General features: G+C 44.0%; 1 protein-coding gene across 1 annotated transcript in view; it reads left to right on the plus strand.

The window, feature by feature from the left end:
- Positions 1–17,083, plus strand: part of ARMC9 (armadillo repeat containing 9) — a 143,598-nt gene that overhangs the window by 61,755 nt on the left and 64,760 nt on the right. The window contains 2 exon segments of the mRNA XM_006183280.3: positions 8,668–8,758; positions 12,985–13,040. Coding sequence (XP_006183342.2) covers positions 8,668–8,758; positions 12,985–13,040 — 147 coding nt within the window.

Below are 17,083 nucleotides of genomic sequence, written 5' to 3' on the forward strand. Positions count from 1 at the left end.
AAATGTTTGAGAAGTCGCTCCGCTCCTGTCAGTGCCGTGGATCAGAGGCTATTAAAGCAAAGAGTTTCTGACGGGGCTCCATTGGGAAGGCTTCGGATAGTTAACGAACTCCCTGAAATTGAATCTCAAATACATATTTGCAGTTTTCTTAGAGAGTTTGTAGTTTTTATCAGATTCTCAAGGGATCCCAGCCTAAATGATTAAGACCCGCAGTGTCAGAAAGTTCCTAGCAGGCTTATTTTTTGGAAAGTTGTAGATGTTTTTTAAAATATGACTCATTTAAAAATTTTTGTTTGTATGTATCTGTGTGTGTGTTTTAATGGAGGTGCTGGGGATTGAACACAGGACCTTGTGCATGCTAAGCGTGTGCTCTACCACTGAGCTATTACTCTCCTCCCACCCAAATTTGACTCATTTTAATTTGGGGCTTTGTGAATACTTATGGATTCCATAGTAGAAGAAGCTTAACAGGCAAATGATGAAATGGAGAAAATCATCACTCAGATTCACCTCCAGGATTTCTGGAGGAATTGTGGCGTGAGACCTGGTGCAATCAAAACACTCCTCTAATCTGCAGACATCCTGAGAGCAACCAGATGGAACAGAAACACTGGTGAAGATGATAAAACTGTCTGCTACTTGATTTGGTTGGAAAATAGTGAATCGGATATTTAATGTTTATATTAGTGCTTATATTAGAAGCATAAAACGAACCTCAGGTGATTATCATCTTCTTTTGAGATGACAGATGTTTTCTAGATCTAATCAAAACCACTAGAGTTTTGTCCTTTTTCCTTATGACATATGAAAGCAGGTTAATAGTGTGCGTGTTAAGTGCTTGTGATAAAGGATTAAACATATTTCCACTGTCAAAACACAGGCTAAGTTCAGTTTGAGATCAACGAAACATGGCCTCCCCCTTGACTTTTCTTACTTAGAAGAATTGCTATATCTTCTAATGGGTCATCTAAAATTATATCAGCAGTTATGCCAGAGACAAAAACTTATTTAAGAACCATTCTGTGTGGTCACAGTAAACAGTGAAACTTAATTGCCTACTGGTGTTAAAGAAAAATATCTGCTTTTTCAATGCAGAGTGGGGGGAAATAAACTTAATTAAATTCTGCATTATGGTCATTCAGGTGAAAGAGATGAATTGTCAACCAAAGCAGAGAACAAGGAAGAAAACATGTAGGTTGAAGAAAAAGAAAGAACGGAGGTGACATGGAGTCAAAAGGTGTAAAAGGCAGGCATCCGGCGTGGAGCAGGCAGGAGGGAAGGGTAGTAAAGGGCAGGGGCCAGGTGAGGCAGAGAGGCTCGCTGGTGTCAGGCATGAGAGGGCACAGCCCTTCAAGATCATCCAGGCCAGAGAGAAAAGGTAGAAGAAAGGGACAGCCTCAGAGACCAGCATGACAGTATCCAGGGCTGACACTTAAATAATTGGAGCCTCAGGAGGAGAGGGGTGAGAGGTAATGGGACAGAAAAGGGGTTGAATAAATAATGATAAGAAACATAAACATAATAGTAAGTTATCTGGGAAGTCCTCAGATGTTTGGAAATTAAACAGCACAACTGTATTAGTCTTCTATTGCTGCATAACAAATTATCCCAAAGCTTAGAGGCTTAAAAAAAATTACCACTTCACAGATTCTGTGGGACTGAAGTTCAAGAGCAGATTGGCTGCATGGTCCTGGCTGAGTCTCCTGGCAGGTGTTAGTGATGACTTCAGCCAGTGTAGCTGAGGCAGGAAGATCCGCCTCCAAGGTCTCTGCTGGCTGTTGCCTGGGGACCTCTCTTCCTTGCACATGGGCCTCTCCATAGGGCTTCTCCCTGAGTGGGTGACCCCAGAGAGACACAAAGTGAGCAGCCATGGTCTCCTTTATGACCTAATCTCAGAAGTGATTACACAGACCAGCGCTGGAGCAGGGTGGAGGGGACCGCTCCAGAGCATGAATTCCAGGGGCGGGTCAGAGGAGGCATCTTGGAGGCTGGCTGCCACATGCTTCTGAATCGCCTCTGGATCCGGTGAGTCATGAGGGAAATTAGGGCTATTTATCTTTTGACGTATGTTACAAATATCTCCCACAATTTTTTGTTTGTCTTTTAGTTACAGGGTTTTAGTCATATGGCAGCTTTGATGACAGTCATATTGTTAATATCTTCCTTTATAGTTTCTGACATAAATTTCTAGACAGCCTCTGAATGACTGACTTTAAAAAAGAGAACTTGGACCACTTAGATAAGGGTGTATGTAGCATAAGCTTCCCTCTAGCATTTTAACAGGGGTCAAAGTAAGCAAATGCGGGAAGCTTTTGGACACATCACCTCAGCAGTTGCCTGTTTATTTATAAGAGAGGCCTCTAAAGGGAAGTTATGGCTTCAACAGAGTTTTTCTAAACCCCTGAGATTTCCCCTCATTTCATTCTTGTCCTTGAGGAGGTTTTCAGATTAATAAAGGGTGTTACATTCCTTTTGCACATACGGGGAGGCAGACAGTGAGGAAAACGTCATGCGCCGTCTCATCGCCCCGACATCCGCCCACACGCGACGCCGGGGAGGTGGTGGCCGAGCTGATGTTCAGACCATGCCGGTATTTGCCACGTGTGTTGGCACAATCCTTTTGGAAAGAAGTTTGGCAATATATATGAAAAGTTATGGAAACCTCTATATTTTGGATTCATTCATTTTCCTCAAGTTATTGATGCAGAGAAAAAACTCTGCATGAAGATGCTCATTTCAGCATTTTTATGATAGAAAACAGAACATAAATACCTGGTAATAGAGGGATTGCTAATAAGAGTATGGTGCTTTTGCTCACAATATTAATAGCTATTGAAGATGATAATTAGGAAAAGCAATGTGAGACAGTATGGAAGATTTTATTGTATGAGGAATAAAAGCAGAATATGACATTATAAGAAGTCTGTTTTTGCAACTATGTAAAACATTTGTGTGCTTGTGGCAAATGACAAAGAATGCATAAAATTATATCAGTACCAAATGCTATTATGGTGGTCTTAAAATAAAACCAAAAAAAATAAAAGGAATAAAAGATAAATGAGCACCCTGAGGCTGATTTGAACTTTAAAAGACTGCCAAGGTCTGGGCTAGAGGGCAGATGAGACCAAGAGGGCTGCCCTGATGCCCACTCAAGGCCTCCTGCACCAGGGCTGGGGTAACTGTCGGCCATGGAGCTCTTCCCTGGGACCTAAACCCCAGCCAGACATTGCACCCTGGGCTGGAGCAGACCAGATGCTCTGTCAGTTGTGGAGGCTCCCGGAGTCTCTGGGAGAGACAAACAGCCAGGAGGAATGCCCACACACTCCATGGGGCTGCTCCAGTGATACCCCCACTGCACCTTGCACTGTGGTCCCAGGCCCGTGCTCATGCCCTGATGCCAGAAACTGCCCTGCTGTCCCCAAAGGACTGGGTGCCACCACTACCCAACTTTCACAAAGCTGTGTGTCCCTCATGTGCCTGATCCTTCACATCGCCCACTTCTAAATCAGTCTCACATGGGTACATTTGATTGGCAGGACCTAAGTCCTCTGCCTGCACCCTGGCACAAGGGAGGCTGGAAATGCTAACGTTCTGGCTGTTCCCTTGGGACACAAACGTATCGTAAAAAAGCTGTTTTAAAGGTGTTCGTCAGCTACAAATATAGCAGCTGCCCATTACAGTTGGTAAGCCCATTTGCTGTATTCTGTGGCATCCGTTGTGTGTGGGCTTTTCAGAATGAGTGTGGAAATCTTAGTGAGAGGATCATAAACTGATTTTTAGAAAACAGTTTGGCAATATATACAATAATCCTCAAAATATTAATGTTCTTGGCTCAGTAATTCTATTTCTGGGGCTCCATACAAAACACGAACAAAGATTCATGTATCCACAATTTCATTACAACATTACTGGTCATAGTGGAAAACAGGAAACACCCTAAGTGTCCAACAGTAGGGGGATGATGATTAAGTCAGAACAGGGGCGAAGGGTGGAATGGTTAAGAGCGGGAGCTGCCGAGCCAAAGGCTGTGTTTGAATCTCGCCTCTGCCACTTCCTAGTGTATCATTGTATGTCCTCGGGCTTTATGACTCACTCTCTCAGAAGGTAAAATGGGTGTTGTAGAACCAAACCTCGTAAGATTATTGTGAGAATTAAAGGAGCTAATATATAAAAAAAAAAAGCAGCCTTGAAAAATGTTACTGCTGTAATTTTATTATTATAGCTATTAAAATTGTGCTTATAAAGATTTTATTGACACATGAAAATGATCATAAAATTTAGTTGAAAAATAATAGTCAGTATTATATTATCAATATTATCCAGTTATGTAAAACAGTGCCCATAAAAGGTAGGACATACCTTAAAATGTTCACAATTATTATCTCTGAGTGTAGGAGCTTGTGAGTAATTTTTATTATTTTCTTTTATATAGTTGACAAGTTTTCTACAGAGAACCTGTATAGCTTCCATAACTAAAGGAAAGTATTTATATGCACCTGAAATATACGTTTATATTTCTTTTTTTTTTAAACTCTTTTTATTTATTGTTGAGGGGGAGGTAATTAGGTTTATTTGTTCACTTATTTCTTCTTAATGGTGGTGCTGGGGATTGAACCGAGGACCTTGCGCTTGCTAGGCATGCACTCTACCACTGCTCTATACCCTCCCCCCATTTATATTTCTAAAGGGAAAATTTCTCTTGGTGACCTTTAGGATGTAGGTTTGGACTCTGCGGGCTGGAATGGAATAGAACGCAGTAGAGAGCTGGCCTGCTGAGCACGGGAGAGGCGAGTTAGGAACCACCTGGACTGTGCAGTGTTCCATGCACGTCATAGGCTCTGACGGGTGCTTTATCTCATGTCACCTCCCAGAGGCCCCCTGAGCAGTTACTAGGGTTGTGCCCATTTTGCTGCTGATGAAATGAGGTTTAGAGGTTAAATCCCTTGCCTGGGGCCACGTGCCAGTGACCAGCCCGCCTTGGCAATTTGGCTCCAGAGCTTTCCACGCCTGGGCTGCAGTGTCGCCCCAGACTCGGGACTGGATACACCCCCAAACCTTTACCTAGTGAGGAGTCTGGACGTGACCAATCGTTTTCTTTCCTTAGACACTATAATACAGGGGGAGGGCACAGCTCAGTGGTGTGTGGTAGAGTGCATGTTTAGCATGCTCAGGGTCCTGGGTTCAATCCCCAGCACCTCCTCTTAAAAAAACATCAATAAATCTAATTACTTCCCCTGCCTGAAAATAAAATAAACACTGAAAAAACACTATAATATAAATACATTCTTCTGTATGGCTGTCTTTAGGATAATGTCGAATTGCAGCTGGCTGGCAGGAGCGTGAGTTCCTCGTTCCTCCATTTTTTACACATTTTCATGCTTTCCTTTTCACACATCTGAGACACAAGTACCTGTGCTTATCCTTTTTATCTACCTTGGCATTTTTATTTGGCCCAGATTATCTGAAATGATGTGTTACTGCCTTCATGACAAAAGATTATTATTTTTATAATTTATTATTCCTATAATTTACAGTTTTGTTTAGTAAAAATTATATATATGTTTAAAATAAGTGAAATTTCTCACTGGGGAATTTTCATTTTGTTTTTGTTTGTTTATTTGTTTTTGCTGCTTTTTTTTGTTGCATTTTACAATGTTGTGTCAAATTCCAGTGTAGAGCACAATTTTTCAGTTATACATGACATACATATATTCATTGCCACATTTTTTTTTCACTGTGAGCTACCACAAGATCTTGTATATATTTCCCTGTGCTGTACAGTATAATCTTGTTTATCTATTCTGCATATGCCTGTCAGTATCTACAAATTTTGAAATCCCAATCTGTCCCTTCCCACCTCCCGCCCCCTTGGCAACCACAGGTTTGTATTCTATGTCTATGAGTCTGTTTCTGTTTTGTATTTATGTCCTTTTTTTCTTTTTTTGGATTCCACATATGAGCGATCTCATATGGTATTTCTCTTTCTGGCTTACTTCACTTAGAATGACATTCTCCAGGGACATCCATGTTGCTGCAAATGGCATTATGTTGTCATTTTTTATGGCTGTATAGTATTCTATTGTATAAATATACCACATCTTCTTTATCCAGTCATCTGTTGATGGACATCTAGGCTGTTTCCATGTCTTGGCTATTGTAAATAGTGCTGCTATGAACATTGGGGTGCAGGTGTCATTTTGAAGTAGGGTTCCTTCTGGATATATGCCCAGGAGTGGGATGACTGGGCCATATGGTAAGTCTATTCCTAGTCTTTTGAGGAATCTCCATACTGTTTTCCACAGTGACTGCACCAACCTGCATTCCCACCAGCAGTGTAGGAGGGTTCCCTTTTCTCCACAGCCTCTCCAGCATTTGTCATTTGTGGACTTTTGAATGATGGCCATTCTGACTGGTGTGAGGTGATACCTTATCATAGTTTTGATTTGCATTTCTCTGATAATTAGTAATATTGTTTTGCTGCTTTTTTAAAACTTTTTTTTTTAATGGAGGTATTGGGGAATTGAACCCAGGACCTTGTGCATGTTAAGCAGTTAAGCATGCACTCTGTCACTGAGCTATGCCCTCCCCCCTCACTGGGAAATTTTCTATTAAAAAAGCTTCCCCCAATAATACTTCTAATTACAGAGAAGGAATTTGTGATTTTTTTCCCCAAGTAACAACTGAGCTAGAGATAGAGGAAAGAGCAAATGAGAATTAAAAGATCTTTCAGTATATGAGCAGTTAATCATTTGCAAAAGTAACCTCTGAAGGGAAATATAGAGGAGAGCCTGAAGGAATCATCTGTCCCACTCCATGGGTGGGAACATTAGACGCTGACACTGGGAAGCCGGTTGTGCTGATCCTGACCTTCGGCATTTTGGGGTTAATCACACTGCTGGTACTTGATAATGTTCTTCCTTCTCTGGCCCTTATTTTGGGTCGAGATGGAGAACAGGGAAGAGGTCTCAGACATAAAATGGGGCAGAGAGACATAAAATTCAGCTCTCCTGACAATGAAGGGCCTGTCTCTTTGGTGGGACAAGCCCCGGTGTGTCTGATTGGTCCCACAGGAGCCCTTGGCACTGCTGCACGGCCTCTGAAACGCTCTTCTCTTGACTTAAGGCCTATCCAGAGTGTTTTCCTTCCAGACCAACTCTGTGGGCTTATCAGTCTCTGCCCTGCCTCCCCTGTGACATGTCATTCTCTTAAGTTTCTGTCCTAACCCTCTTCTCTTCTCACTCTGGTCACCGGGAATGTTGTTTATTCCCTCGCTTCAGCTACCAGATCTCTCTTCTGAGCCACAGATCCCTGCCGGACGCAGCAGGCACAGTCTCAACCGTTTATTGAGACTCTACTGTGTGCCAGTTGTTGGCCTAGATGCTTTTTTTTAGGTATAATTTATGAACGGTGAAACGCACAGGCCTTACATATATAGTTCATTGCATTTTGAAAAATATATACATCTACATAACCAACACCCAGTTATATCTTTTAAAAATCTGATGGTACAGGGAACATTCAGTATCTTGTAATAACCTATAATGAAAAAGAATACATAAGTATAACTGAATCACTATGCTGTACACCGGAAACTAACACAACATTGTGAATCAACTATACCTCAATTAAAAAAGAAAACCTCATGTTAACTTGAGTTGCCATCCTTATTCTATAGTTGAGGAAACAGGCTGGGAGGAGTGAAGTAATTTGACCAAGGTGGCACAGCTGGTTTATGGGGAGGCTAGAATTACACTCCAGGCTTGACCTTTGCAGAGGGTAATGCTCTGCTGTAGATGACTGAAACTCACCATGTTCAAAACAGCACTTGGCACTTTTTCTTTGGTTCAGTCAAAGCTATTGATTCCAAACTGGCCTTATGCCTAAAAAGGGCACTTCCTGGCAGTTGTAACTGAAAAGTCCAGCCATGAGCTTCAGGTACAACCTAATCAGAATTCTCATGTCACTTGATCCATTTCCCTCCCCGCACCTCTGGACTCTGCTTCCTGTGCTTTAGGTTCAATATTAGATACACTTTTTCCTTTTGGTGGCAAGAAGGCCTCATTAGCTCCAGCCATACATTCCAGTCCCACAAGGACAGAGGAAGGAGGGAAACGGACACTTACCTCTACATGTCTGATGTCAGCGTTTTGTAGTAAAGTAAATAATACACAATATAGTGACTTTATTTTGATAGGAGAAGAATGATGGCTGTTTAAGAAAAGGCTCTATTTGTTCATTTACTTCTCTAAACATATGGTTTCACTTTTCAAAAACCACTTTTAGCCCTAAAATCCATAACACAGTGTATAAATACAGGGAAAACACAGGAAAGAAACCACTTCCCAAAACAATGTATTGCCAAAACTAAAGGGAACACTTACGCAGTAAAGTTTTACAGCAGTTTTTTTTTTAAATAAATGTTTTATAGTTGGGTCAGGTAGTCAACCAAGAAGAAAATAATTTCACTGTGAATTGTAAAAATAACAACAAAAAATGTTTAGAAACTGAGCAGAGGAATTGTTATTGTGCATATCCCTTCTTCCTGGAAAAAAATAAAGGGTTGGTTTTGTTTTGTTTTATTTTTGATTACATGAAACTATCCCATTGAAAAGGAATTTTCCCCCTCAAAACGGAAATGTTAACTCTTACTCTCTCCAATCCTTCCAGGGAATGGAAGACATCCTTCGCTGCTTCATCAAAGAAGGCAATGCTGAAATGATCCGCCAGATTGAATTTATCATCAAGCAGCTCAATTCAGGTCTGTTTAAGAGTCTGTTTAAAAATCTATGATCTGTCTTTTGAATCTTTCACATGTGCCAGAAAGATACATGGGCTTTCTTAGAGGGGCTTGTCATTTCTTGGCATTCATTCAAGAGGCCTTGAGGGAGGTGGGGAGACCCTAATGAACAAAAGTTCAAGCAGGCAGTGAAGGTCACATTGTCCCAAGATCAGTCCCTCATCACACTTTAGGCTTATAGTCAACTAAAAGAATTCAAAAGCAATTACAGAAACCCTTCTCTAACCGGAAGTTCTCTTTATCTCCTAATCATTTCCCCCACCTTGTTTGGGTGGCTGCCCCAGGGTCCTAGGGTCAGATAACGAAAACAGATCCCAGCCTTTCCAGCACCACTGTAGAAAGTGCCGTCGCCCTCCCACATTCATTCATTCACTCCAGAAATCAGCAGCATGGGAGGATGTGATCCTCTTTCCTCCATTACCATGACAACCCACATACCTTAATAAGCAGGAGAGGAAGGTGAAGGAAGCCTTGGATGGGACTAGGATGGTGGAGAAGCTATTAGCTGTTTCTCTGGACTCCTGACACCTTGATACTGACTCGTACAAGGCACCTGGCACTGCCAGCATCCAGACCAAGGTTGTCACTTTTGTCCTCCTACATGCCCTCCCCCGACACTCAGCATCCACATCACTGAAAGTCCAAGTGCACAGATCTTGTTCAGCACACAAGTGAAGGTTAAGAATGGATCTCCTGATCTCTAATCCCAAGGTGGCAGCAAAAGGGAGATGCCAGCAGCCCTTCATGGGAAGAAGCCTGCAGGTGGCTCTTCCAGCTCACAGTTCACAGCCTGGTCTTCACACGGCGGTCACCAGGGGACACCTGAAAATCCCCAAGGCAGCACCCTATGCCAGTTAAATCAGAATCTCTGCAGGAACTCCAGGTGCGATAATGTTTAAAGCTCCCAGGTGATTCCAGTGTGCAGCTGAGCTGGCCCGTCCTTGCCGTAGATGGACACAGAGCTTGGGAGGCAGGAGGATGCAGAGGGCTCCCCATCAACAGGGGGCGGCAGGGCAAGCAGCCCTGAGGCTGAGACCTTGGCTACCTTCAGGCTGGGGGCCTGTTTCCGTTTGAACATCCTCTCCTTTGGATTTTATGGAGCAAGTGTAATTTATTCCAGATTCAGATCGACAAGGAATAGAACTTTATTTTCTGCAGCTGACTTTATTTTCGTTTCTGACTTTGCACTCCCATTCTGCTGGGTGGACATAATAAAAAAAAATAATAATAAAATGAAATAAAACCTTAGTCCTGGCCGAGTCGCTCCCTAACCTTCCCTGGGGAGGCCACAGTTGGGGAAGGCAGGGGAATGCTGGGAAAAGTCGTTGCCTATCTGCTCTGTGGTCACTAGCTACGCTGAGACCTCCCTCCCAGGCCAGGGCTTCTCTGCAGCAGCCGGGTCAGGGTTGGGCTGGGAACCTTCTTCCAAACTGACTTTGTTTCAGTCTGTCGGGACACACTCACTTCCATTTCCTTGTCAGTCTTTCCTCCTCCCAGGCAGCCAAGAAGCATGGTGCCTTGCCTCTCTGGCCAAAAATCATCACTTTCTCCTGTTTAAAGCCAGCCCTGGGACCAGCATGCTAAAGAATGTGAGGAGGAGGGGTCAGTTTACATTTCTGTGAGGGATGTGCTTTGTCAGGAAGTTATCACTGACAGACCTAACGCGTAATCTTGAGTATTCAGGAAAGGCTGGGCACCCACCTGCTTCGCTCAGTAAGTTCCAGTTTAAATGCGGTGCCTGATGTGGTTCTTTTTTGTCTCAAGCACGGATGTTATTCTGCTTCCATAAGACAGTGGCAGGACCCCAGAGATGATTACCCGGGAGTCTGATACTTTGAAACAAAATCAGAAAGTCATTGAAGGTTTGGCTGGAGGACCAGACATCCTCGCACAGATACCTTAGGCTACATCATCAGCATCAAGTCAGATGAGTCTGCAAGCATCGTGGTGAAGCCTAGAGGAGGGGGAGCTGGAGGTTTCCCTCCAGCCGAGTCTTCACCCCTGAGCGGAAATTAGTAGCAGAGTGTGAGTTATTAGTCATTTACTAGTTTAAGGTATGTGACATGGCATTGCCACAGTTTTTTTTTTTTTTTTGAGTATTGACTTTCCTGTGTTATTTTAGTGAAGATGAAAATGTGTATGCGTTTTCATACATTCAAGCCCATCTCAGTCCTCTAGCACTCCTTTTCTAATAGCACTTTAAGGTCCTCAAGTACAAAAATTCCCGTGTGTTTTAGGACCCTTACCCCGCAGGTGGGGAAGGATGGCTCTGGTGAACCCTAAGGGGAGCTCCGGTGTGCTGATACGACACGTGGAGGTGAGCAGCCGGCAGCAGCAGGGAGGTTTGTCCATAAGTCCGGCACCCAGCGAGGGGGTCCAGCAGATACCAGCTGGTCACCAAAGAGAGGACAGGGAGACCTGACAGGTCACTGGGCGGGAGCAAGGCAGAGCCAGCTTCACCAGTGGGCTCTCAGGAGAGGTCATGCCAGTGCTCGGTCCTGTTACTGTGTTGAGGGCTGCAATCCAGGGAGCAGGGCTGATGTCCCTGTCATGTCAGAGAGGAGGAGCTGAGGCTTACAAGGTCCTTGAGTTCACAGGACTGGATTGTTCTGGAGATAGAATGAGTCTGAGCCCACAGGCTCAGGGGAGGGGAGTGTGGCTGGACTGGCCTCATGAAATATCTAATGTTTTTTTAAAAGGCATTTTCATATTTGAAGAAGAAAGATTCATAATTGATAAATATAGCAGCATCCCCATTTTGAAAGCCACTTACTGAAGGTGGAAAGGAGTGGTGCTGTTTGGGGCCAGTAGGAAGAGAAGTTAGGTAGTTAAGCTTCAGCCCAAGTGCAGAATGACACAGCATCCTCCCGTCCGCAGGGCAGCTTTCTTGACTAAGCAGCATCGCAAGACAACAGCACAGCTCATGACAGGCATGTGAGCCTGGTTAGCACCCTGCTGGCCTCGGTCCAGCCAAGTCACTTTCCCTTCAGAATGAGGGCTGCGTCCAGGACAACCGGAGTCCTAGAGTTTCTGCGGATTCCCTTCTAGGAAATGGTTTTGGGGTTTGGTGACATCTGGGTGAATCTGCCGCCTTCCTGAGTGTGCTGGGCAAGCTCTTCAGAAATAGCCTTCAGTTCCTTCTTTCTTCCCACTTCCTGTTTGACTTCCTTTCCTCTTCTCTCAGGCTGTCTTTACTTTCATGTCATCTGTTCAAGAAATGAGTGCCAATAAGGAAGATGCAGAGGGGTGGAGGGGTGAGCATCAGGTTAGGAGCTCTGTCCCCGGCTCGCAGTCTAATACAGAGAGTGAGAAGGATACCAGACAGGTCAGCCCTTCAGTCGTTAGTAAACATTAACCACCCCAGGGTGGTGAGCACTGTGAGAGTTCTAGACGAAATGCCACGTGTGTTCAGAAGGGAAGGAGGTGATCGCTCAGGGAGGGGTCAGGGAAGGCTTCATGGAGGAGAAAGTAACCAGCTTCTGTGTAGTGCCTGCTGTGCACCTGGGCCTGGGCCAGGGGTTTAGTTCCGGTGTGTTATAAAATCCCCCAACAAGCCTAGGAAGTAGGAGGTCTGATACCCATTTTACAGACGAAGAAACAGGCTTATTCTTCCTCTGACTCCATTGTGCTACTAATTTATTCCTCCTTTGTAAATTCTTTTAAGCTCTTGCAGGAATCCTACCTGCCATGACCACTACCTCTAGCCCCTTTGGAGAAACCATGGGATTTAGAAATAGATTCCGTTTGAATCTCAGCTCTCACTTACTGGGTGTATAACCATAAAAAGTCCTTTATCCTCTGTGCCTCCATTTGATGTATGCTATAAAATGGGGATAAAAGTCAATAAAATCTTAGTGTGGATTAAGTGAAATAATACATGTGACGCTATCTAGCACGATGCTAGCAATGATCCTAGCTTACTTTCTTCCCCTAAATTACCCTCAAATTATATGTTGGCTTTTAATTTTTTTTCATGCTACTGATGTGTTCTGATGAAAATGGAGAGATTTAAATTTTCTTAAGATGATACCAAGCTATGGCGTGGTAGGATATAACTCCAGGAAGTGTGACTGGATATAACTGGACTCTCACCAAGGTGTTTACACATCTCTACAGCAGCCGACGGATTTTGTTGACCAAGGCTCCCAAAGGTGATCACAGTTATTCATTGATTTTTTTCTTTATAGAAGAGCTCGTGGATGGTGTTCTTGAATCTGATGATGATGAAGACGAAGATGATGAAGTAAGTTGGAGGCTCTTGATACCCCATAGAAAACTTGGGCCAACTATTCTGAGTCTGTTTCTTGCCTTGAAAAGTTAGTCTAGAAACAGAGATTTCAATCCCTGCTGCATTTCTTCTCATAATTCTGTGGGTCGGTTGGAGCTCAGCTGCTTGATTTTCTGCTGGTCTCTCTTGGGATGTCATGCAGCTGTTCTCCGTGTCCAAGCTGGCATCACATCCTGCACAGCCCCTCTGCACGTGGCCTCTGACCACTCGGTGGTCTTGCCTGGACTTCCTTATTGGTTGGGGGCTGGGCTCCAAGGGGAAAGAAGTGAAAGCTTCCAGTCCTCGTCTGGGCTGGGCAGTCTCGGAATGTCACTTCTGCTGCGTTCTGCTCAGGGGCTCATCACGACCAACCCAGACTGGGGGAAGGCACTCAGACCCCACCAACTCGGGGGTTCAGGGTGGGTGGACTTGGGGGTGGCCGTGTCTGAAGACTATCCCCTGCACCAGTGTTCCTATCCACAGGGAAGACAGGTAGAGGCTTACACCCTTCAGAGCAAAAAACTCATGCTGAAGACCTGTCATCTTTCAACCTCTGATCAAGCCAAGTGCAGAGTGTGGCACCTCCGTGCTGGCTGCAGCCAACCCACCCAAAGTGCAGGAGATAGTCTTCAGACACGGCCACCCCCAAGTCCTCCCGCCCTGAACCCCCGAGTTGGTGGGGTCTGAGTGCCTTCCCCCAGTCTGGGTTGGTCGTGATGAGCCCCTGAGCAGAACGCAGCAGAAGTGACATTCCAAGACTGCCCAGCCCAGACGAGGACTGGAAGCTTTCACTTCTCTCCCCTTGGAGGCTCATGGTGAGACTTTCTAAGGTGAGAGTCCAGGGCTTGGTTCAGAGCTAGGAGAGCCAACCGCTTTACCCCGTTATTTGCATTCTTTCGATATGGGTTTCCTCAGCTGTGAAAAACCTGTTTACCTGGTTTTTTAGAGTGTGGAGGTTCAGAAGTAGTGTGAGCGAGTCTTGTGAAATGGTATAGAGAATGGTGACTAGTGGACTGCAGATGGATTATCACACGACAGGCTTTTTCATGGTTTTTCCTTCAGACCTGAAAAGACCGTGCGTGTTGTCTCCTCTCATTTCTGTGCTAACAAGTGGTTCGCAGTCCTTGTATTTTGTGAGGAGCATTTATTCCTGAAGTGAATACTGGAAGATGTAGTGTTATTTGGAGTTGTGGTCTATCAGTTTAAGAAGTGTGTAAAAGCCAGATGTTTGTTCACTGATGATGTCCTTTGGGGGACAGTTCACATCAGTGCCCTCCATCAGAGAGGATGGCCGAGCAAAGATCTGTGAGAGGCTGTCTCTCCGCAGGCAGCCGCCCGCCTGCCGTTTTGTTCATGGCCTGTAGGTGGCAGCAGCGGTGTCCCTGCTCACTGCCATGAAGGCCGAGCACAGTTCTGGACCTCAGACGAGCATCCTGGCCAGCACCTTCTCCAGGCCCCTTCCTTTACAAAGGTCCATCCAGAGAGGGGAGGATGCCAGCCCTGTTCACACAGAGTCGATGGCAGCAAAATCTGGTTTAGAACAGGGATCAGCAGACTGTTTCTACAAAGAGGAAGCCAGTAAATATTTTAGGCTTTGCAGGCCACATAGTCTGTTCTATCTGCTCGGATCCACTGTTGTAACACAAAGGAGTTGTGGACAAGATATAAATGGATGAATGTGGCTGTGTTCCCATAAAACTTTTTTGTGGACATTAAAGTTTGAATTTTATATGATTTTTATGTGTCATTAAATATTTTTCAAATATTTAAAATTTAACAATGTGAAAGTCAGTCTTAGCTTGCTGGCCTTACAGAAACAGGCACCTTGGCTTGTCGTTTGCCAACCCCGGAGAGAAGCCAGCTCCCTGACTCACTCAGTCTTCTCAGGACTGTAAAAAGACACCACCTGTGTGCCTAGCCCTTCAATACTGTTTTATATTATATTTTGAGTTAATATCTTAATTATTTAATTCCAGTAACTTTTTGTCAAAGAAAAGCTCCCCTCAAGATCTGTCTTACCACCTTCCTGGGTCATCCTTTGGGGTTGTTTTGTTTTCTTGTATTGCTATTAACCCTTTTGTATTGCAAGGGAAAGGTCATTTGGTTCAACCCTTCTGTTAATGGTGGAAATTCAGCTTTGGACATTTCCCTGTGGAAGCAGTTCTAGTCAACTGTAAATGAAGGAATATAGAGATCTTTTAATTGTCTGGACTTCTTGCTACTCTGTGCAGATTTTTATTTTAAGACGGTAGTGTTTGAAAATATTTGTTGTAATAGTTAGAATTTTCAGAAGATTCTTGAAAGGGTTTAGTTGGAAAATTATAAGGAAAGGATCTGTCATTTGGGGCCAACACTTGACTCTGTGATGAGTTCAGGTCAGCAGTTTCTGGACTTTCCATCCCTCCGGACCCTGTGGAAGACGAGCAAGGAGGACCTGGGGCAGATAAGCACATGTGTTTCACTCAGCTTCCCCAAGGCGAGGTGTACTTTTAAAATGGGAGTGGTGTGGGGGAGAGAGTGAGAGATTCTTAGACTAAAGGGAAATTTCCAAAAATAATTTGAGCAAATCACCCTGTTGTTGGAATGTGGCTGTCACCTCCCAAGGTGGCAACTTTGAAGGAGGTAGCAAAATTATTTAAACCCAAAACACAGATAATGAAGGCACTGTTTTCAGTTCGCTGCTTAGTGCCTCTGAAGGTAAAAAGCTCCAGGAGAGGCCAGAGGCCAGGGTTGATTATGGCTGCTTTGTGTCCATTGAGCTGAAATCTGTACACTTGCCCCTTCAGCCACTGGTCCTGCTTCACTGGAAACTCTCAAGGACCCCCAGATGCAAAATCTGATTTTTCTCTCTAATTTCTAAAAATGTAATGACTCGTCCTGATGTATTAACACTTATTTAGTTATGTCTGAATATGCATACATTTATATACCAAAATAAAAAAATGTTAAGGTAGAGTTAATTTTTTTCTGACTTATAGACTGTCTAGGATATAATGTCAGACAGAAAAAGGAAATTGCACAGTAATGACCTGATTTCAGAAAAAATAACTTATACACACACCTCCTTATGATTTATATAGGTGCTTATGCGTAGCGGAAAGGTGTAGAAAGTTACACCCTCTTTGCTGACACTGGAAACTCCTTGGGTAGGGGCTGGCGGGGAGGAAGTGGGTAAGAGGGGAAGAGAGACCTTGATCAGTGGGGCGGAGAGCTGCAGACTCACCACATGGGGTGAGCAGGGAGAAGGCACACTGGATCTAGTGGACAGAGGTCAATTGCTGAGCGTTTTGGAAGGCTAATGGGGCAAACACTAAACTGAGTAGTTGAGGAGCAGGTGGGAAGTGAGAGAAGGGGGCTAGTAAGTATATACCACTCTTCTCACAGATTTGGCCATGAGCAGAGGAAGAGAGTTGATGGTGGCTACATAGGGCATTTTTGTTTTGTTTTAATTTGGTAGACACCTAAGCATGTTAAAATGCTGATGGGAAGGATCCAGTTGAGAGGAATAGGTTGAACGTTCAAAGCAGGAGGAGTGAGAGAGGATGGCATCAGAAGGACAGGTGTTTTCATGGTTTTCTAAATGGCTTCTTAGACTCTCTTGGCTCAGTAAACCTCCAGGATAATAAAACCATCATCAGATAAGCTTAAACTGTACACACAAGAGAATGGACAGATGACAGCTACAACTTAAGCATTCAAACGCATCTCACCTAGTGCTTTGAAGCACTATTATCTTATCTAATACAATTTATTTTTACATTAAACGTATGCAATATGTTCCCAAAGGGCCAGTGGTAAATTACAAGGAGACTTGGTTCCAATGCTATCACCACAAGTGGCTCACTTTTTTTTATTACAGTTTGAGGTGGGTTCCTTGTGTCTCGCTTGTAAATGGCTTTGTAAGTGGAGATGAAAGGCTGGTCTGTGCTGTTCCAGAAGATTGATTTTAAGACAAATATTCTCCTCTCTTAACAAAATAAATTTAAAAGCCAGGTTAGATCAGCCATGGACATTTACTT

This window comes from Camelus ferus, chromosome 5, assembly GCF_009834535.1.
Source record: "Camelus ferus isolate YT-003-E chromosome 5, BCGSAC_Cfer_1.0, whole genome shotgun sequence".
Lineage (NCBI taxonomy): Eukaryota > Metazoa > Chordata > Mammalia > Artiodactyla > Camelidae > Camelus > Camelus ferus.